The 23580-nt window shown below is 37.3% G+C and overlaps 3 protein-coding genes and 2 pseudogenes across 4 annotated transcripts; 3 read left to right on the top strand and 2 right to left on the bottom strand.

The window, feature by feature from the left end:
• The first annotated feature begins 734 nt into the window (after positions 1-734).
• LOC103982271 (uncharacterized protein At2g34460, chloroplastic) lies at positions 735-4551 on the top strand. Its single transcript, XM_065106856.1, has 5 exons — positions 735-875; positions 950-1183; positions 1267-1383; positions 3831-4103; positions 4220-4551. Exons 1-5 carry the CDS (start codon positions 759-761, stop codon positions 4382-4384), a joined length of 906 nt encoding a protein of 301 aa, XP_064962928.1. The 5' UTR covers positions 735-758; the 3' UTR covers positions 4385-4551.
• Positions 4552-8504: 3953 nt separating this feature from the next.
• On the top strand, positions 8505-13849 carry LOC135611271 (zinc finger protein CONSTANS-LIKE 4-like). 2 transcript variants are annotated; one of them, XM_065106855.1, is made up of 5 exons: positions 8509-9801; positions 11582-11750; positions 11856-12067; positions 12433-12603; positions 13487-13849. In XM_065106855.1, exons 1-5 carry the CDS (start codon positions 9571-9573, stop codon positions 13604-13606), a joined length of 903 nt encoding a protein of 300 aa, XP_064962927.1. In that variant the 5' UTR covers positions 8509-9570; the 3' UTR covers positions 13607-13849. The 2 variants fall into 2 exon arrangements, with proteins under 2 accessions (XP_064962926.1, XP_064962927.1); XM_065106854.1 differs by having other exon boundaries at positions 8505-9801; positions 11582-12067.
• Positions 13850-13889: 40 nt separating this feature from the next.
• On the bottom strand, positions 13890-14808 carry LOC135611273 (uncharacterized). The gene is made up of 4 exons (XM_065106857.1): positions 14613-14808; positions 14422-14523; positions 14181-14325; positions 13890-14097 (listed from the first exon to the last, which is right to left on the bottom strand). The coding sequence occupies exons 1-4, from the start codon at positions 14655-14657 to the stop codon at positions 14081-14083; spliced, it is 309 nt and encodes a 102-aa protein (XP_064962929.1). The 5' UTR covers positions 14658-14808; the 3' UTR covers positions 13890-14080.
• A 3564-nt stretch (positions 14809-18372) lies between these two features.
• Positions 18373-19109, top strand: LOC103983318 (uncharacterized; annotated as a pseudogene).
• A 1326-nt stretch (positions 19110-20435) lies between these two features.
• On the bottom strand, positions 20436-21294 carry LOC135608850 (large ribosomal subunit protein eL37z-like; annotated as a pseudogene).
• Between the last annotated feature and the right edge of the window lie 2286 nt (positions 21295-23580).

Genomic DNA, 23580 nt, shown 5'->3' with positions numbered 1-23580 from the left:
CTCAGCCCTAATAGTATAATATTTCCAAAGATCAAATAATATTATGTTAAAATATATCTGTATGTTTGGAGATATCCTTCTTTTTATAGTTTCTAACATATAATTATAAAAAATATTCCTTCTTAGATGTGTTGTTAATATTATATGCTATTTTGTGAAATAAATAAATACATAAAATATATAACTAAATTATAATATAATGCATAAAATAGTCACTATCTCCGTGGACTCCTATCGGCTCTCATCAAACCCACCCCTAAATATCTCGCCCTTATCGTCCTTAACCCATAGCATAGACAAAAGATGTTGTGGGTGAGGAAGGAGAGTTAGGACAGTAAAAGTTAATAATCGATTGTATCGTGAGTAAGAACAAAGAGGGGTGAGGAGCACAGGGACAATTTCAGAGCCAATAAATGTTTATATCACGTATAGACGAGAAATGAAATGAACAAAACACACAAAGACTACTCCAATAAGAGATATCAAGGTCTATAGAGATATGGCATGTTCGATGAAAACCAAAAGGGTATAGTGAAAATAACGATCGGTGGTGCACGGAGACAATGGCCAATAGAAATAATAATATTATTTTAAAATATGAGAATTTTTGAAAAGATTTTTTTAAAAAATAAATGTTTTTTTTTCCGAGAATATATATCTTTCGGATTTAAAGAAGCAAATAATCGGCACATGCTGTGCACGTGTTTGATATTTATAAGTCGGTTTACCGACTCTGGAGCTTCGGTGGCGGTGGTGTAATGGCCACGACGCTCCATGGAAGCCTACCATTTCGACTCCCTCTTCCTATCAAATCTTCCTTAACTCCTGCCTTGATTCCCAGGAACTACTTCTCCTTCTTTGCCATGGCCGCCAATGTATGCTTCTCGACATCTCAATTCCCCCTTTCTCTGTGTGCAGTTGGATTATTGTGCTCTTGAACCAAGTGCAGGCAACGAGTTCTGCCGGCGACGACGCTGAGCGAACTGAAGTCGAATCCGATGTCAAGGTGGAGGACAACAACAACGACAAGAAGAAAAAGAAGATCTTTGTTGCCGGATCGACCGGCAGGACTGGGAAGAGGATCGTGGAGCGGCTGCTCTCGGGAGGGTACGGCGTGCGTGCAGGCGCTCTGGATTTGGAGAAGGCGAGGAGTGGCCTTCCCCAGGACCCGGACTTGCAGATTGTGAGCCTGTCGGACTCGGAATTGCTTGATATTTTTCGGAAATTTCTTGTTTTTGGTGGTTGATTGCTTGGTTGGATTGACAGGTCAGGGCGGATGTGACGGAAGGCACGGAAAAGCTGGCTGAAGCCATCGGGGATGCGGACGCGGTAATATGCGCAACTGGGTTTCGTTATTCGTGGGATATCTTCGCCCCTTGGAAGGTCAGTTCCACCAGTTGTTGTTGTTTCGATGTGTTTTTGCAAGTAGGTGAGCTTTTACCCTTTAACTAGTAACAGGACGGATGAATTTGTCCTAAGAAAAGAAAAGATGTTTCATAGTGAACTCAGGACTGAATTTTAGAATCTCTAATTGAGAACAGATTTTGACATGGAATTTTAGTGCAGATTGAGACCTGAATTGCATTGGACCCTCTTGTCTTTGGTTCCTTTTGTAGCTAATTATAATGCTAATATTGGAGCATTTGAGACATCAAGGTTTTTAACTTTGGAATCTTCATACCTGAAATTGTTCTCGTCCTTCCAACCTTGTAACATGTGGAACCTATTCTCCCATATCTTATTTTGTCTTTCTGATTAGGGAGATGGAGATGTTGGATATGAATAAGATCTAATTGTTCAATATGTTGGTTTGGTTAAATTTTTGTTATTGGTATGATCCTAGTTTTTTTTTTTTATGATATTTGCTAGATGAAAAGTGTACATTTTTCCCTACCGTAGGCTCAACACTAATTATTCAACTGAAAAATCTTACAAAATGAGTTATTTAGTGGAGTACACTAGACAAGCATATATAATCGTGCACCACAGTTTCTCTGATTCTTATGGGTTAAGCTGACATAATAATTGAGAATTATAGGAAAAATCTTACAAAATGAGTTATTTAGTGGAGTACACTAGACAAGCATATATAATCGTGCACCACAGTTTCTCTGATTCTTATGGGTTAAGCTGACATAATAATTGAGAATTATCAATTGCGCAAGTACTTGATTTTTAAAGTAACTTCAAAAGACACACACTTCGTTTGTCTTAGAAGTATTGTTTTTGGTAAGAAGAATATAGGTCATACCAGTTATGGTTTGAAGCCACATAATTATTGTCCATCATAGTTGTTTTTGTAGAAACCCTCAAATTGAAATATGCCTGATGAAGCATCAATCCTGTTTCTGAAAGGACTTTGATATTGAAAATTGTATTGGGACACTGAGTCATTAGGATTGCACATAATGGTTGATTTGACTCATTCGATCTAAAGCAGCTATTGACTGTTAAAAGAGGGTATTGACTATCAGAATTCTTTGTTTGTTGATAGCCCATCAGAAAGCACAAAGGATCTGTTAAGTAATAATTTCGCCCATAAATCAACCCAATCCATTTGGCTAGCCAGGTCAACTAAGTCTTCATACTGTTTAAGTACACTTTATCATATGGTTGTGCATGGTCTTACCTATTTGGTTATCCTTTATGATTGACCCCTTAACCATGGTCATTCTGCATCCAATGAGAAATATCTGTTAGGTAATAATTTCAGCCCATAAATCAAACCAATCCATTTGCCTAGCCTGGTCGGCTAAGTCTTCATACTGTTTAAGTACACTTTATCATATGGTTGTGCATGGTCTTACCTATTTGGTTTTCCTTTATAATTGACCCCTTAACCATGGTCATTCTGCATCCAGTGACAAATATCTGTTGGGTAATAATTTCAGCCCATGAATCAAACCAATCCATTTGTCTAGCCAGCTCGTCGTAGTCCTCATACTGTTTTAAGTACACTTTATCATATGGTTGTGCATGGTCTTACCTATTTGGTTATCCTTTGTGATTGACCCCTTACCCATGTTCATGTTCAATCCAATCTTGTGTATCCTCACTATTGTCCCATCACTTGCTGATAGTATGTGCGATACGAGAAACAGGACTTAATGGTTTTATATCAGAAAGTGAGGTTGCAAAGCAATGAGTAGTGTTGGACGCTAATTAAAATGCATCATTATGATCTACGTAGAACTTTAAAAGATGATGCACCTTGTGTTACAAATCAATAAGAAAGAGGGTGTGGGATTGCAGAGACTTAATGAACATACTGTTTTGCTTGATCTCAATTCAGTTTGATTTGAAATTGATCTTCTTGGGCCATATTACCCAAACTAATGTCTTGCTCGAAATCAGCCAAAAGTGGTCATAGCCTTTGTGAAATGAATTGGCACATTGACATGTAAATGGTTGGTTCCACTTATCTTCTTTTCTAATGCATTTCCTGTCTTAAACTTCATCAAAATCATGAATATATCACTAAATTGTACATTTCAATCTTTGTCCTAGTCAAGATGACATGCATATGTCTAATCCTGCATGCATTGTATGGGGTAAAGTCAGGTTGTTCCTAGAAGAGCTAGTTATGAGTTGTTCCCAATACAAAAAGCATCAAGATATCCTTGGTCATTTGAAGTTGGAACGAGTTCAAACCATATTTTTAGACAGCAGAATTAGAAATCACCTACTTATACATGGTTTCAAGTGTATTTATCCTTCACATCGCAGATTCGCAATATCTATTTACGTTGTGTCTTAGTTATACTTGTTGCTGCTGGTTGACTTGTTATGTTATTAGTTTCCATCCATGACCCAAGGAATAAAGGTTGCAGGTGGACAATTTTGGTACGGTGAACCTAGTGGAGGCATGCCGGAAAACTGGGGTTAATAGGTTCATCCTTGTCAGTTCCATTTTGGTCAACGGGGCTGCAATGGGCCAAATACTTAATCCAGCTTATATAATACTAAATGTATTTGGGCTTACATTGATAGCAAAGCTACAAGCGGAGCAATACATCCGAAGATCTGGGATCAACTATACAATCATAAGGCCTGGTGGCCTGAGAGATGAACCTGCAACTGGAAGCATCATTATGGAACCAGAGGTAAAAATACCCATTTGGGCCATAAAACATAATCTTCTTTATCGATTAAACACTCGGGATCGTTCATTATTCAGATTTCCTGTATCATTTATCCTTGATCTTAACATGATATGCAGGATACTCTGTATGAAGGTTCCATATCTAGAGACCAGGTTGCAGAAGTTGCTGTGGGATCACTCTTCTGCCCCGATGCTTTCTACAAAGTTGTGGAGATTGTTTCTCGATCTGAAGCTCCGAAACGCCCAGTTAGTGATCTATTTGCTGCTGTTAGGCAAAGTTGATGAGTTCTTTAACTTCTTGTACACCAATATGGTATGACCAGTCTAGATTCATGTTAATGTGACAGGCCATGAGTTGGAAAGTATCGATACAGACATTATATTCCATGAAACAAAATCTTCGATTTGTATCGTTGTCAGCAATAGCAAGGATCTCTCTTCAAGATTAATTTTTAGAAAGATGAATTCGGCTCGAAGTTAGAAAATTGGTTTGATTGATGATCAGATTGGCACAACATTATTTTTGGATGGCATGTACAGGTTGCTAGGCATATGTGATGGCATCTCTCTAAACACAATGTTGCTAGCCATCTACAGGTTCTACAGTCCTTTTGCCTACTCCAATTTCTCTTACCTAACGACTGTGATAGCATGATTCTTCCCTAAATGCCATTATTGATCTCTCGACGCCTCCCAAGTACTGCCATGGCAGTCTCTGTCTTCTTCCCTATGTCCTCTCATCGTACAGTTCTATTGCGATGCTGTAACAGCTCTGCAGTCACTAATTAGCTTCACGGTAAACCAGGACGTTGGTACGGCGGAAGTTCACATTTGGCCGCCATGGGCGCCTCAGTCACCTCTTCCGCCACCATCGCCACCACCACGACCCTACCAAGGGGGTACAGCACAGTGCACGCCGTCCCATTGTCTCTGTCTGTTCTCTTGGCCTTGGTTGACTCCAAACCTGTCTCCTCTTTCTCCATGCAGGGAAATGGAAAACGGGTTCCACACGTCATGGCCAAAGCAGCTCCTTGCTTCCCTCCGCCATTGCTGATGCCAGTAACTACCCTGCACCGTTCCCTGGCCGAGCACTCGAGTTCGCAGCTTCACATTGATGCTCACCCTGTAAGCATCCCCCTTCAACTGACTGCCATAATTGCTATCTCAAGAGCCAAAGAATGGTCATCTAATCATCAGGTAAAAAACGAAAGGGTTTCACATCATATATCAAAAGACAGTTCTTAAGCGACTTCAGATTCCATATCTAACCCAAACAACTGTGAACTGTAGATGTAGGGAGAAGAAGGTAAAAACAAGAAATTACGACGAACGGCATGACAAATCAGCAAAATAAGATCTTTCTTTTCTTCATTCCATGTTGATTACCACAACATTTCTAACATTATGTACCTGTTTGTTACTTCAGTCAAAAGAAAGCATTGATGCAGATATTGGAGATGTTTTGAAGAAACCATGGTTGTCATTTCCTCTTGGATTGAAGCCCCCTTCAATGGATAGTGTGTTGGTGGAACTACAGAAGTAAGGACTATCACAAGTGCCATAGCCTGGATTTCTTGATCAATGCACACTTTAATTTGCAATCCCTAGATGTTCCTCCCTAAGTCAAGTATGCTTATGAGCTTTAACAGAAACAAAGAAAACTCACATTTTTCTACCTTATCAGGAGCCCATTCTCATCCAAGACTTCAACACTCTGTGGCTCCTCCATACCAGAAACAGAGTGCTCAAGAAGTTGGTGGATCCATGACATTTAAAGATCCTCTGCATCTTTGGAACTGCAGCAGGAAATATTTTATCATGGTAAAGAAGTTTCATTAAAGCTAAATTTTGAAGATATTAACTAGCTTAGCTGATAACAACTTTGATTACTGATAGTAAGAACCTAGGAATCAAATCCTCTTTTTAAGGAAGTTGACATTTACCCAAGCCAGAAACCAGCTCTTTTGCAAGACCAGTATGCATATTCCAATCAATACCGTACCCGAGTTACAATAGCATCTAAATCCATCATACAACTATGTTTTTATTTCCATTTTTTTTGTCCAAAATCAGTTCAAAAGATTTGGGATAGTGTATTCATATTTGAAAAATGAAAATATATCTGAAAATGTTAGATCTTGAATTCTCTCTCTCTCTCTCTCTATGTAAATATATTTTCTTTACCTTTGAGTTTCACAGTTTTCATTTCAGAAACTTGACTTGCTGAATTACCTTGATATTATTTTTTATATATGTAATTTTGACATTCATAATTGTTTATCCTATATATATATATATATATATATATATATATATATATATATATATATATATATATATATACTAAATTCTGTATTCAGATATATACTTCTTTCTTTAAGCAGAAAGAAAAAAGTTCATATACTTGAGACATCTTTACAGGAAGAGTGGTATCACCACAAACCAAAAGCTGATGGGATTCTGGCATTGACATCTTTGGCTTCATTGGTCCTGTGTCAGGCATGGATTTGAGATCATGATCATTTCGTTTGTCATTTGTCTTTGTGGAATATACTAACACAATTACACAGCAGCAACTGCTTCAACAAAAAGGTAGAAGTTTAGGGTTTGGGTGACATGATTGAGTCATTTCTGTAAGTGTTTACAGTCGGTGAAACTTGAGAGCAAGTTTCTGATCATGACATGGAGAAAACTCCAATATATAATACTTCTTCAAAACATTGCAGGAGTTTTCCATTTCCAGGTGATGCTGCAGCTCACTACTGATTCGGAAAAGCCACTGTGGAGAGAGACCCCATGGAACAATTGCACTGAGAAGTGACGAGAATGAACAGCATGAGATCCTTGCTCATCTGCAACACTCATCCTCCGGTGTCTGAGAACAGATCAAGACTTGACAGGGAAACATCAAGCACAGATCCACATTCAAGACACTTTGGAAGCTGCCAGACGGATGAGCTTGGACGTTTGATCCCCAAAAAGGTCTAATCATTTCTATCTTGCAGCTTCTTCTGAGAAGAAATGAGAGTTGGGATAAGAATCACGGGCATCGATGGATCCACCACTTGTGTGAACAACGTGATGACCACTAGCCTTGGTTTCTTCAGGTCGGATGTAATATTTCTGGGGAAGTTAATTTGGAGGAATACTTTCTGTTGTTTGCAGTAATTTTCTGGTCCATGCAGTACCTGCAAATGTCAGAGAAAAGATGAAAGCTGGTTTCTCTAGACACGAGCATCTCTTCAGTATCTAAGAAAAAGTGAGTCTCATGTGAGCTTGATATTATCATCATCTTCTTCAACCATGAGAAAAGGTATGCATACTGACTGAAGCATGAGGAAGAATAGCTCTCTGTGTCAACAGACACGAAAACAAGTTCATCCATCAGTTCTCTTTCTTGTATGAATTCACTTTCATTTTTCTATACCATACAGACACTGCCTTATCTCCGACAGGTGAGCTTCACCCATTTGGACAAGCCAAATGTGAGGATAGTGATGGTGGGAGCAAAGGGAGCAGCAAAGTATGCACAACTCATCATCAAGACTTGACAAGGGGAGATATTTCTCATCAAAAATGAACATACAGATTGCAAATTGTCAAGCTTGGATCCAATTTAAGCTTCTGAGATGACCTGAGTGACCACCACCAAGCAGAACAATCTATGGACTATCAAGTTCATGATGATGAGCAGGAAGTCTTTGGTCATTCAGCTGCATTATTTCATGGGTAAGTTTGGTTACATGCTCTTCATCAAACCAACATGACAACCCCCGCATCAGCTGAACACTGAACACAGCCACTTACTGAAGATTATTAACAGTTGCAGACAATTAATGGCCATCAATGCAGTTGATCTTTTTTGTGCTCTCACTGGCTTCGTGCCAACCATAAATGAAGTGCTGTCACATCATGAACAGATTCTTGTAGATTAGTTCTTGTTCTAGATGTCAAGCAAGTTGACAAATATGGTCCATTTTGGATGTCAAAATAAGTCAAATCTAGTTCTTGTTTTAGTTTGGTGGATTCATTGATTGCTGAACTTACGTAGCTCCTGACGTTTATTCTGTCGGCTGTGACTGTGAGTGATCACATTGCCTTCTCTGTTCATGTTGATGGGGAAGCAAGAAAAGCCAAATCTGAGACATTTACTGAAGTGGGAAAAAAATTCATTGTTTGCTAGTGTGACTCAACCTTCAGTATTGTCATTCTTTTTGACATTTCTTGTCACTAATTTAGTAGTTCTGACATGTGCCCTGCTTCTATAGTTTTTTGATGCTATTGTTCTCAGAGATCATCACTTTCCTCTGAACTCTTTGACCTGGGGAATTTTGTTGGAGGATCATCCCCTACATATTTTTTTTCCTCTACATTTTAATATGAAAGAAATTAGATTCTACAGAAAAAATAGAATTTTCCTCTCACTGATTTGTTCCTAAATATCCTCACTGAAGAATCTCTCCGAGGATGCTACAGATTAAAGGTAGAAAACTCATCTTATCTTCCTGCAACCAATAGTGTGCAAATGGATACCTCTGTAGCTACACATGCAAAAGATCCTTTTGGTACTGCAACCTACCTACCAGGCTACTAGATCTTTCTCTTTGATGAATAGGAGCTCCATCTACAAAGTTCCAAGCTACTTGTGGGTGACAGTGCTTTCTATCTTGTTTTCTCTTTGTTTTGATCAACCATTTGTGGATTCTTGATAAGCTGCGGCAGATTGGACAAGCTGATTGCACTGACTCCCAAGGGACATACATGGTACCAGCAAAGGTTGTTCCTTAGCTGATCATATGTCAGTGGAAAAGATTCCCAACAACTTTTTCCTGTAACATCCATTCAAGAGATGTTTGCTCTACTTGCACTATCTCTATCCTGTAGTTAGGACCTCTGCTTTCTGAGCTACACCCAACTTTAAATTATTCTTATGATCCTGTCCTCTGCAGTTTATGCTTTGGATTTCTGTAGGCTCATTAGAGGTTCTTACCAGGAACACAGATTAGTTAAAAAGACTTTGTCCAGAGGGAGGGAGGACCAGAGTTCTGTAGTTACATTCTCTCTAGCATATTTGCCAAGGCTGTGCAGTCCTATTAAGTCCTTACGGAATGAAACCCTGTTTGGAGTTCTTCACAGCTTTGGCAAGATGGTAAATGTCTTTGCACAGGTCATGTTGATCATCTTCTTTGAATCTATCATCACCTGAATCTGAGTGAGGCCTTGTTGTTGTGCCCTCTGTAGTCATTCCTTGAACCTCCAAAAGGGACACATATGTTCCTCAAAGGCATGCAATTACTCCTTTATCCTTGTAACCTGAGACATGTGACATATCCCACAGAGCTCATGATGCCGGACATGTTTTAGATCTTGTAGGGGTAAAAGATTTATATAAGATTTCTGAGTATGTCCTAAGTGTCCAGTTAAGGAGAAAGAGCTAAGATGAATTCTGGGATGTGGCTGCTACATGCATGATTTTGTCTGTTCCTTTCCTATTTATTGCCTCTTGTAGTTCCTACCTGCAAGTTCTTGAGTTCCAACCAAGAAGAGGAGCAGGAAAGATGTATGCAGAGACCGGGCTGCTGTTGCCCTGCATGCAGGGCTTTCCACAAGTAGTATCAGGAGCTGATCAACATCTTCTTCCGTTTACATCTCATGAAGACTTGGTCTCCACGGTCTTTCCTGGTGCTGCTCCCACCTTGGTATGGATTGCTTCATGATTCTTTCTTTCTATCTTCCGCCCAGTCCTTCACTAACAAAAAGTCTTATTTGCTGCTTAGATTTCATATGACTGATTTCTTGCAGGAGATATCACCTATGATCATTACTAATCTGTGCAGTGAGTCTTTCTCCTGTATTTTTTCTGTCCTAATTTTCTTCTTCTTACTTGATAATCTTGAGAAATCAGACTATTATTAGTTCCTCAAATCCCTAGGGTATTATATGTCTTGGGAATCTTGTTACTTTCTGGCCACTCACATCCGTCGATCATGAACTAGAATGAATGCCCACTGATCTCTGTTTTGCTATGGATTCTCATAGACCTCATTTCTATGTGATGCTTGATAGATGCAGAAATATTAATGCTTTTATTTGTTTTCTGGTCCCTCTTTCTTTAACTTTTTCTTTTCTTAAGATTGCTGTTAACCCATCTTTTTGCCCTATTTCTTTGAGATTAAGTTGATGACTCTATATGCTATTCGAAGCAACACAACTTCCTGACCATTGCTTCTTTGCTCCACCTTATTTCTTCTTGTTGATTATTTCAGATAGGAAGTCAGAATTTTTACATAACAGCAAATACTTGTATTCAACTTTATCCATTAATTTGTCACTGCAATCAAGTCTTTTTTTTCTTTCTTTTTAATCTATTCATGCTTCCTGCTCAGATTAATCTAGTAGATCTGCATAGAGACAGCCATTCAAGTAAGTTGTTACTAGCTGCTATGTTTTCTTGTATAAAAATGTGCATCCTTGTGTAATACTGCAGACACTCATCAAGTATTATTATCTTATCGTATATTGCGCATTAATACAGTTTTTTGCGATATCGTTTCTTGTGTCCTTGAACATAAGTTTCTGCCTTCATTAAATGAATTTTCAAGCATGATTTACTCTCAAGGCCTGCCAATGTTTTACGACACTAGAATGCTTTTTGGGAGGGTGTTTTATACAGCATTAACCCATTATCAAAGAACATAATTAATACGGATTTTGACAGAAACACATACGCTTCATGCTTCATTTCATACATCCCTTTCTCATGAACACGAGTTTTTTCATACTTGTGTCGTGGTTAATTTTTAGGTGATACCGTCGTATCGGGTGCATTTCATAATTAACATAGTCCTCCTACATAGTTATGTGGCAAAATTTCTACATAGTTTCTTTAAACTTGGTTCGACACAAGCTATTACTCAGAAGTTCTAATTAAAATAATCTTAAAAACATGGTAGATTTTGTCCATTGAGAAATCAAGTTTATGCATTTCTGTTCAGAAGGTGAATAGAGTATTAATAGATGTATATCTAGAAGTAAATGATTCTGTAATACAAATGAATAACACAACTGAATACACTATCCTTTCATTTGATATTTTGCCATGCACAATTCATCGGATTCATCATTAAGAACAATGCTTATCAGCTTAGCAATGCAATCATTTATTTACAGTACAAGAAAATACATCTAGAACTCCTTATGTTTCTGATGGTTTCCCTAGCAGCTCTTTAGTATTTCTTTACACTTTGTATCAGTAACATTTTAGTCCCTAAAATTTTCTATTCTAGTCATCTTATGATCCTCAAAACCCTGAAAAGTTAAGCTTGATCATTTTGTCTCTGAAATATGGGATAACAGATTTTATAATCCCCTCCTCCCTCCTCCTCTCTTTAGAAAATAAAGAAAAGAAAGTCAAAGAGGATTCAGAGGCTCCTGAACTTTTAAGACTTCCTGTGAAATTTTGTTATGTGATTTCTACAGGGTAACCTGGTTCAGATTTCCTTTACTGATTATGACCTGGGAGGAGACAGGGATCTGTTTGAAGCTCCAAAGCCCATATTAGAAGAATCATTAGATCCCATAACCGCTACCATGTCAGTGATGCCTGGTTATGGAAGTACTATAACAGAAGAAACAATGAAAACCACAGGTACAGAGTTGATCCAAGATGAAGATCTATCGTGTGAGGTCTTCTTTGACTGCAAAAGAGATATTCTTACAAAGTCAACTACAATTGTACCTTCTCCTGGCACAGTTGCTGCAGTGCAGACTGAAGAAGATATGGCTGGAGAAAAAGACAATTCCTTTGCAGAGGGATCTTTACAGAAGAGTGGCAGTTTTGGATGCCTAGGCTCAGTGGACTACTCTAAGGTTCTCAGTGTCGAGCCATGTTTTCTTGGTGTTACTGATATGAATCTTCAGGTTGCGTTTCAGATGAGGAGGGCATACAGCGAAGGAGATATCCAGGTCAGATTAATGAGTCCATGTCTATATGACTTGCATTTTCAAGTAATTATCTATTATCTGGCTGGCTTGTGGATCAATACAATTGCACCAGAAGAAAGCATTCCTTAATTATTTTGCTTTACTGACAGTGTCAATCATATGTGATTCTGAAAGAATCATTTATCACAAAGTATTGGTAGCTCTTATAAATCGAGTAGGAAGCATCATCAATTTGAACATGTTGTGATATCATCACTGCATTACCTAAATGACGACAGTTGCTTATTGCTTACTCTTGATATAATGTTTACTAAAGGTATGATTAGGTCTTTCTGGAAATATTTACAGATTATTGCAGGCCATTGATTTTGAGTTTCTTGTGGCAGATTCTTGGAAACAATAACTCAGTTCATGGTAACATGAACACAGTTCCTACTTTTAAGGTTTTAGCAAGCTTTGAGGATATCAAGATTGAGGACAAGATCAAAGAAAGAAGGATAAAGCTTTCCAGGTACAGGAAGAAGAGGACAAAAAGAAACTATGGAAGAAAGATCAAGGTAAACCTCTTTTCTTGATCTCAAAATGTGAAGGAATAGGACATGCTTAATTCTTGACCCCAAACACACTATTAAAGGATCTAATTTTCCCTGCTCCTGACTAGCATGTATATAGAAACAACATGCACATACATATCTACTGCACAAAGCCTATCATTGAAAAAGCTGTATATGGTAATATGACTGATGAGATAAGAGAATGAATGTTATTCTGCAACAAGATTGTGCAAAACTTGGTTTCTTTCCTCATTTTATTTCATCGTTTAAGCACTTCAGCCCCAATTGCTCCTATGATTACAAAACTGGCACGGAGAACAGTAAAGTTCCTTTAGAGGCATACATTTAGACAAAAAAGGATAGATCAGCAACGTTGATGATCAGAAATCAACTTAGATGTACTATTGAATTTTCTTTTCATGATCTTGTTATGAGCTATAAGGATCAATTATTCTGCTAATGGAAAATGAGACAAGATCTCATTCTGATCTTGTTATGATCTTGAATTTTCTTTTCATGATCTTGTTATGAGCTATAAGGATCAATTATTCTGCTAATGGAAATTAGAGAATTATTCTCAAGCTAAACTGTAGATTCTCACTTCAAGCACAATCATTGTTACAAAGTATCCTGACATTCGATTTTCCATAAAAAGTTCTCTATCTGAGACATGATCTCGTTCTGCTAATTGGATCATGTGTAAACAAACATATGCTAATGACAATTTCAAGATGTTTTGGGTTTACTCCAGCTGCTCGGCTTGTCGAACAACATCTTATTATCCACACCAAACAACCTCGTAAATTTCTTGCTTGTTTGTTTTAAGTTGAGCTGTTTCTCATTCTAATACAAACTCCACACGGTGGCAATATCCATCATTTTGCAGTATGCTTGCAGAAAGGCTTTAGCAGAGAGTCAGCCTCGTATACATGGAAGGTTTGCAAAGATGGAGGACACGTATGGATGCAATGATCGAGCAATAGGAGGTCGCAAACTGCAGCAATGAAGTATAGATAAATGTACAAGTAGCTTGCAGCTAGTACTGCTTTCTAAGCACACCTATGGGTAATGTGCGCTTCCAATATTATGTTATAAAGCTTGTTCAGAACTTTGAATTATATTTGTTAGAAATAAGCCTATGGTTATTGGCATCTCTTGCTATACTGTTGGTCTGTATCAATTAACATTTATCTGTAGCTATGTGACTAGTTTGGAATGAATAAGATTTAACAAAGTTTTGAGCTTTCAAGTGATAGTGTTTCTGATGTGTGCGGTCTTTAACTGCTTATATTTCACAATGGTTCACCTCAAGATGCAGTTTCTGCATGTTACAATCAACCATTTGTATCTGTGACATCTATGAAACATCCTATTCCAATCTTTTTGCCTGAGAGAAACAATTTATTCAAACACTGAACCACCCAGAACCTCTCACAGTCACAATCTAAGCTCCAAGTCGAGTTCTTGCAAGGCCTGGTCCTCATGAAGTCTGTTCATCTGCATTGATCCAGTCCTTTGTGTTATGGAAGATCTTAAACTAGCAAGATAACAATGAGGTCAGCTAGATATTTAGGCATTACCTTCTGCATGCTTTATTCTAAGGGAGGCAGTGCTGCAGTAGGTTGCACTGCTTGATGAGAAGAGGAACACCAATTGCATCTTGCTGTGGCACCAGAACTGAATGCACTTTGTTTGATGTCCATTTCTGCTGTCTCCAAAGCCTATCTGAAGCTCCATAAAGCTCAAAAAAATTAAAACTGGGGAACTACAGCTCTTATTTTACTCCCGTTGATGTAGCATGTTGAGTGAAGCTTGACATACCATGATACTCTGGTGAAGCTCAAACAGTGATGATGATGATGATGAGGCAGTAGTAGTTGAGGAGGGAGATGATGCATAACGCATCTGTACTCTACCAATATGCTGCTTGAACACAAGCATCAAAGAACTAATTACGAAAGGAACTAAGAATTGGACAGAGAAAAGTAGAGGTAATTGTCACCAAGAAATACCTTGTGGAAATCACAGTCAAATTGAGAGAGGCAGGTTGCTATCATTTGATTCTGTAATATGATCTTCTCTAATTGAGCCACACCAGGACCTCTTTGAGGATGCTTTGGCTTGTCTGAGTTCTTCTTTCTCCTCCTACAGGACCCATATCTCTCACTTCCTAAGACCAGCTTCTGTGTAGTTTCTGCTTTCCATCACTTCACCACTCCACACCACCCTATCAAACAACAGAAGTATATATATATATATATATATATATATATAGAGAGAGAGAGAGAGAGAGAGAGAGAGAGAGAGAGAGAGAGAGGGAGGGACATGTAAGGACAATTGTTAAGGACTTTTTTTTCCTAAAGTGAGCTGTCCCAAAGGTAATATATTATTGCATTGCTTGATTTGCTTTTTGTGAATATCTTGATGTAATATACTTAAATTTCTCCTTCTTTACTAGAAAAGCTCATCATATTCAGCAATCCCAAGAAGGACCATGTGTCAAAGATGATCACAACTTTGAGCCCATGAATGCACATAAAATCAAGCTTCACAGGTTTGAGTTGCCAAAGATGATCCTACAGAATTCTTTTTTGTGATTAGGAGATAAACAAATTCCATAATCTCATGGTACTTGTTAGGCAAACACAAGGTGAGATCCTAAGGATCATTTTTAATCTTATTATGACATATGGAAGTACATTGACTTAACAAACATATGATTATAGTATCAAGAAGCTGCACTGGCAATTCCACAAACCATTTCAGTGAGAAATATCAATTATATTATCTCTGACCAACAGCACTTATATATATCACACTGCTTATTTATAGACTAAATGAAGGATTCTACATGTTGAGTCAACCTCAAAACTATTATTTCTACTCAGAATTCCTTGATTACTAAATGCTAAAAACAGATCATCTACAAGATGTCGCATGCATCACCAACCTGAGGATCATCAATATCCTTTTGATAATGGTTCCATCTAAATGCCCAATAAACTACTTCCAAATACAGAATAATGATAGGACAGTGGATACACAAGATAGGGCAGGATGGAGAGGAGACAAGTAATCTCTAATCTAGATTATACCCACATCAAGTCCTAATTAAAGGATTGACAAGAAACTAAAGAAGAAGACAACAGATGAATCCAAATCTTCTTACAGCTATAAAATAGATTAGATGCCATATATGCCTGCTGTAAGCAAATTGCAAAGCTAAGTTGACCATAAGAATGCAAAATATAACCTTATTCTTTTATATACAGAATTTGGATAAAACTCAAGTAGCATACTTTTAGCATTAGTGTGAAAATGTACATTTAGGCAGATGATCAAGTTGATACTTCAACAATGTGTAGGTGAGAAATTGTCACCACCAAATGAAGTTGATCCCTTGCTATGAACATGCAATGGTTACAAGTATGTATACAGCATTTATAAACAAAGATGCTATTAAACCAATCTAAAGAAATTGTCTTGGAGAATCTAATTGAAGTGGTGAATTATATTTAAAATGTCATTACAATATAAGTTATTAGTTTTGAAGCTAGAATTTAAAATGTTAAAGCCAAACTAAAGAAATTGTCTTGGAGAACTTAATTGAAGTGATAAGTTATATTTATATATTGCATGAGTAAATCTGTTTACAGATATCTATATGCACCTAATTATACATTGATTGTTAGTAAATTTGATTCATTTTCTTTCTTTCCTTCCACACCCATCTTATATGTTGAGGGGACTGAAGAAAGTTGTGTTACATATCACAAACAATTTCTTTTACCCATGAAATGAGTTGTGGCTTACTTATGAAGTTAGCTTGTAAACTAATCCCTGGACTTGTGCTATATTATGATTTCAATGGAAGGAAACATCTGATCATGGAGATGTCTTTGAACATTAGTTTTGTTCTCCCAATAAAGTCTCATCCAATCTCTACACAATCTTCTTCCATCCCAAACAAATTTCAGATCCAACTATGGCGAGGTTTGACCACATAGTCATGTCCTTTTCAAGCAAATTAACAATCAAACTCAATAACCCATACAATATTGAAGTTATGTTCATCATTCAGACAACTGGACATAGAGGAGGCATAGCTATCTTTCTTAAATGATGTGATGTTGTTCATGTCGCCAATGAAGTAAGTAGCTCATCAGACTACTGAAGGGGTGCTTATATATATATGTATATATATATATTGACATGGAGACTTCTTTTATGGCAAATCTAGTTGAGATCTCTTGGCCACCTTTCATTTGATATCGACAACCCATTCTTGCTTGCAATTAACCTCTTAGGAAAAATATTGCATCATCATAGCTTCTAAAGGTTTATCCCAACATGTTCTTTGAGGTTAATGCAGCACTTGACTTTGATGGAACAAGGCATTGCCTCTTACATTAAAGGTGATCATTTGACAGAATAGATTGTTCTGTAAATGTCCTGTAATCACACTGATGCTGTAGGATTAAGATAGATTGTTCTTCCATGGAGGAGGAGGAAGAAGAAAACACAGCCACATCTCACTAAAGTATGATATTGGAACTTTGAAGATATGTTGAATTCTGATGAGTTAAGATGGTTTGTGACATCTTCATATATGGATCTATTAGCATTAACTTCTCAAAGCTACGACGTTAGGACTAAAGAATCTGACCACTTTAATATATCTTTTGTGAAGAGAGTACATACATGTTCATATAGTTTAATGCAGGTCAATCAACCCATACAGAATGAGAACAGGAGAAACAAAACCTGTTTCTTCTGGCTTTTGATCTCCAAATAAATTGCTCCCAAACTTCTTTTCATTTATAATAATTATATATTTATATTTATCATGATAGGAAAAGAGAAGGTTATCATGGTGATGACAGGATTGTGCATGGTGAGTGACAAGATTAGTGAACTTTTTTTTCCTCTTCTTATCTGAGCACATTGCAAAGGAACTTAAATCCGTGTGAGGTGAAAGGAGTAGTGCACTTTGGAATTGCTGGGAATGCAAATCCTGATCTCCAGATTGGAGATGTGACTATTCCTCAGTATTGGGCTCAAACAGGCCTCTGGTATTGGCAGGTATTTCTCCTTCCTCCTTGTGATCTGAACCATGAAACAGATAATTAACACTGTAATATTATTAAGAGAAAATGTTTGAGCAAATGAGACTGAAAAATAGAGTCGGAAGGCAATGCCTCTTTTGCTCAAGACAAAAAGAAAAGTCTCATGTTCTTGCTCCCACTGATGGTTGACAGGCAACATTGTTGAACAAGCAGGTGTAGTATCAAGTATGAATATCAAGCAATTGATTGAGAATAGCTAAAATATGTCAACTTTATTTAATCTTTGGTATCTATCTCCATCTAAATCTGAAAGCAATTGATTTGACAGGTTCAGTAAGACTAGTTATAGTTGACATGAACCCCATGCATTCTTCACAACATTTAGAGTTCATGACTGCAGAGGATCCAATAATTGAGACTATAGACACTTTCAGGGCTGTTTGTTTACAAGCAAGTGAACAAACATATTTATTCTATAAAAAGAATTAATGTGATTATAAGATATTGACCAACTTAATTGATGTTGACATCTCAACATCACCACTTATTTTTTAAAAATAATAATAGTAATAATGATGAGATTACTTGACTATTCTTGCTTAGTTTGAGAGCAATAATCAGCCTCTCTCTCTCTCACACACACATTTTATAGTAAACAAGTGTTCATTAAAATGGTATACAAATGTCCTGAAAAGTTTAACATGTCTTTGGAACCTTAACAAGAGATAGAGATGGGCCTGATGATGAACTATCATTGGAGTCTAATGGTGATTACACAAGAAAAATTGGGTATCTCAACTTCTCTGAATATAGTGTAAGCAGTAAAGAGAAATCCTCTGGGAATACCTTGAACAGTGTCTGGTACCAGCCAGAAGAGACATTTCCAGTCAAATGGAGTTCCAGAAACAAGACAGCATGCTTTCTGGGTTTCTGTTGACAAGCATTACTATGAACTCTCCAAGAAATTAGAGCTGATGCATCCATGTTCATATGCTAGATTCACAAGTGCTGACTTTCCATTTCAGCTGATAACACAAAATACTAGTTCTTCATAGTTGCAATATTTCTCGGCAATAATTGTGTTCCAAAATTGACATGATGAACAATATCAGGGCATGAAGCTACCGCAGTGCATTAACACTACAAGTGGTGAAAAGAGTGGAAAAAAGGTGCAGTGCCAACACATTTGTGGATAATGCAGCTTACAGACAGTTCCTGAGATCCAAGTTTGGTGTTCCTCCAATTGACATGGAGAGTGCAGCTGCAGTACTTGTATGCCTTCAGCAATAGGTCCCTTTCATAGCCTTCAGAGCTCTCTCTGATCTGGCTGGTGGAGGCTCTTCCTGGTCCAATGAAGCTTCAATTTTTGGATCACTGGCAGCAGAAAATGCTGTACTCGTCGCCATTAAATTCATCTCCTCATTAGCTAAACCTGCATCCTAGAATCAAAGTTTAGTTAGTTGATCTGCGATCAATAAGATTTCCATGAATGTAAGGTTGCCTTCTATCAATAAGGCCTCGGGGACTTCTGGCATGAACATTAGCTTCTTTGTTACTCCTGCAGTTATCTTTGTTATTATCATTGTAAGGCTACCTTTCTATCAAAAATCCTACAGTTATCTTCGTGCATTGATTCTGTAGCATGAACATTATCCAATTTGAAAACTGATAACTCTGGATAAAGCCAGGTATAATACCGAATTAATGATAACTAGATTACCCTTAGAGAACTTTATCCTAGCACATAATGCCTTCAAGATCATCTTTGCTCCACTTTTGACAATGAGAAACAACACCATGTAATATGGTTTGGCAGCTCAAGACACATGATTTGATGAACACATTTCCTTTGGCTTATCAAACATTTGTTTACAGGGCGCCTCTGCAAACTAATTACACTGATTTAGGAATTTCAATATCAATCCTGAAGTCCACGATGGTGAACCTTAAAGTCTACTGTATCTAACTACACATGACAATGGACGCTCCAAAAGATAATCTACTAACGAAACTCAAAAAATAGATCTTACATCATCCTTCACAAGTAATAGGAAAAAGAGACCTCAGCTACAATCCAAAGACGGATGTTCTAAATTCAATGAAATTAATCAATTTATATTGAGAAAATGCAGCAAATGGCAATCAGTTGTCTACACAATCAATAAAGCTCAGAACACTTGCTTTAACATATGTAATGACGTAGGCATAATGGGATGACTAAGTACTTCCTCAGCAACCATTTTTCTGCAATCTCATCTACATATTGGGGTACCTTAACAAATTATAAAATCTCAAATCTATGCTTTATTCATATGCTAAGCCCACTACCACTTCTGATGCAAAATAAGCTGTTTCTAATACAAATGCGCCCTCTGATACTTTTTCAGGATCCCTAAGCCAAAAGTTCATATTTAAAATTTTCAGACTCATCATCAATGTCACAAATCATCAAAGCATCGCCTTGTGCAGGTTCACAATCTTTAGCCAAATTCGGTGGCCTAGTGATACATGAAACATGTGCTTGTTGTTAAGTCTATCCTTAAAAGTACCTTCAATACAATTACCAAAGACTGTAAGAAATGTCGATAACAACAGAAGACGATTACCCACAAAGGAAGGAAATGACCCATTCCACAAAAAGAGACCATAAGCTCGTATTTGTCAAAAAGTTCATTGGACTTGTGGATCTGATGACTACGCTACTAAACCCAGCATCCGAAATGCAAAAATTTTACGTCTTGCGAGAGTCTGAAAGTGAAACAATACGTCTGAAGCAACCAGATGATTAATATTATGAAGATATTTCACAGACAAACCTTTAAGTTTAAATCACAAGCTTCGAACCTTTAAATTCAAAACACAAAAATTCCAAATGATTTCCAGAAAAAAGCAAACCTACATAATCCATTTCCAACTTCCAGAACAATTATCTAATGTTTGCAGTAAAAGATAGGATCGTAAAGAAAAAAGTCAACTCCTTCCCACGTATTGCAACTACGCCGCAGCTGCGGGCTTCTTCCTGGGAGCCGCTTGAGTGCCTATGAACAACCAATAGCAAGAAAAACATCAAACGACCTGCAAATGTATCACGGAAGCCGAAAAAAATGACTTTTTCTAAAGAATCCGAATTGGTGACCTTCGCAGAAGTTGCTCTTGAAGCGACGCGGAACATGGCGGAGGTACCTCATCCTCCCAGTTCCCGTCGTCTTCCTCCGGATCGCCTTCACACTCCAGTTATCTAATCCAGACGAACCAAAAACCGATCATAAGAGATCAAATCCCCGAAACAAGAGAAAAATCCACATAAGCCAAGAGTAACAGGAACAGAAAAAACAAGGATCGAAGGGGTAAACGGATCACATTTGCGGATCCGGCTGGATGGGTAACCGCAGGCTCCACAGCGGCTCTTCTGAAGGTGGAAGCTGCGGCGACCGCAGCGGACGCAGAGGGTATGGGTCTAGTTCCTCCGCTTCCCGAAGCTGCCGGTTCCCTTCCCCTGCAACCAAGAAACAAGGATTCATTCTGGTTATACATCTAGGGATCGAGAGGCAACGACGGACAGAAGAGGAAGAGGAGAAAAGGCAGAGGCAGAGGCGTTTACCATCGGAGCTGCTCTCGGTAAAACCATAGCCGCGAAGCGAGAGACCGCCGGGATGCCATTTGCTTCGGGATTTCTGACGGCGATATCGGGTCAAACCAAGCCTGTGGAGCCCAACGAAGAGGCTCAAAGCCAATTGTTGGGCCGAGCCGGGCCCATAATAAAGGATGAGTATTTCTTTACGGCGACCCGTTCTTCGTTACCAGTCTCATATACCTGCCTTAGAAGCAGACTACAGGTGGGTCCCACTCTTCATCGAGATGCGGGAGACAAACGAGCGTCTCGGGTGGAATCAACTCGAAAGTCTGTTTGAGGTTAAGTAAGCCATAGATCAAACTTGGTGTTTAGTCACCAGACTTGAATACCCGTTCGGCTTACCCCTCTCGTCAACCTGCCATAGAAGCAGACTGGAGGCGGGTCCCACTCTTCATTTGTATGTTGGACGCGAGCACGCGCAGCTTCACAACAAAAAATAAGTCCCATCCCAAATCTGTTTGAGGTTAAACAAGCCATGAAAAGCCTCATGTTTATCATCGGTTGTATAGCTCAAACATAATCGATCATAAAAATATGTAATCATCATTGGATATGCATAACTATACAAATGATTAAATATTCTGATCCGAAATACTCGATTTACTATAAATTTTATTATCTTAAAGTCAATCCAATAAAAGAGATAGCATCCCAAGATAGTTGTTACGTCGTAAGAATAGATCATCAATCGCATGATCAAAATTCAGATGCACCAAGACATCCGGATAAATTCATATTCAATATTATTTAATTCATATTTTTTTAATATTTAAAAAATTTATTAACAAAATTATTTGTCTTGTGGTTTACTATCTAAACCTAACTATTTAATTTGATATAGTCTTAGAATATGATCATATTTATTATTGATATTAAAAAATATTATATATTGTCATATACTATGTTATTATTAGAAATAATCAGTTCATTCTCTAATTGCGTAGTTGTATTGTATAATTATAATTTGGATTCGGTAAAGAAAAGTTACACACATATTTATTATAAATAATACTTAATATTAATTATTTATTATGCTAATAAAATTTTATTTATATCTTTTTGCAATTGAGTGTGACTATAATTAAGAGGAAATGTACTAAATTTAAGGAAGTATTATTGTCATGTACTTTCATCGTTAATGACATCTAGTGATTACGAACGTAACTGATTAATGTTCATATTGATTCACATGAAAGTTTGTAACATATTATCACATAAATAATTGAAAAATTAGTATATGTCAATTACAACATGCGGCTAAGATTGCGGTATGTCGACACTTGAACAACAAGCTAGAGAAACCAGAGATTAACCCATTGACCTTTAATACTATAATGAAGATTTACAATCGATGTTAATAAGTTAAAACAACAAAGAATCATGAAAATCCTCTATTCCATGAGGCAAGAGATCTTCCACGTCCTTCGTGTTTTATTACCGAGGTAATAGAAGAAGATGAAGCACATCCCTAACAGAAGGAATATCACACTTGATCAAAATTTGATAAAAGGAGTCGGAAAACGTCGAGCAAGACTATTTAAGAAACTAGAGACACTTAATCATCACAATCATCCACTCAACATGTAAAGACAAAGAACCGATTCAGGTGATGAGACACCTTCACAATTGCATTCAGCAATTCATTTAATCCGAAGACATGGCAACAATGTTGACAATAGTATCTCGATCAATAATGGCGACAATGCCAGGGAGTTGATGGTTTCATTTATATAGTTTGAGGATGATGTATGAATTGAGAAATAGTATTTTACATATGTCACCCAAGATTCAGATCATAAAACTCAATGAGATACTAGTTAAGTTTATATACAAAAGGGAAAAAGGAAAGTAGTGTATGATTTTTAGCAGATGCGATAGAGCTTATACGACAAACATAGAGTGAAGCTTATCGTATTCACAATCATCATATTATGGAGAATATTATAACCAACATCGATATATTATACAAAATAATATATCACTCATCATATTATGAAGAATATTTAGTGAGTGATATATTATACAAAATAATATTTCACTCACGTAAAAGTTCTGACATTATCCGATCTCTACACCAATACATACCATAATCATAATTATCTCATCAATGCATTGATACATTAGTATATTATGTCATGGGATCAATTTCTGAATTAATATGATAAACATATCAAATTCATATATAAGATCGAGGACCTCCATCATTCTTTTTAATGATAAAATCAGATATAACTATTAATCAATTATTTGATTTATTTGAATCTTAAAGTTTAAATTATT

Source organism: Musa acuminata, chromosome BXJ2-4 (genome assembly GCF_036884655.1).
Source record: "Musa acuminata AAA Group cultivar baxijiao chromosome BXJ2-4, Cavendish_Baxijiao_AAA, whole genome shotgun sequence".
NCBI lineage: Eukaryota > Viridiplantae > Streptophyta > Magnoliopsida > Zingiberales > Musaceae > Musa > Musa acuminata.
This window is presented reverse-complemented; position numbering and strand designations above follow the sequence as displayed.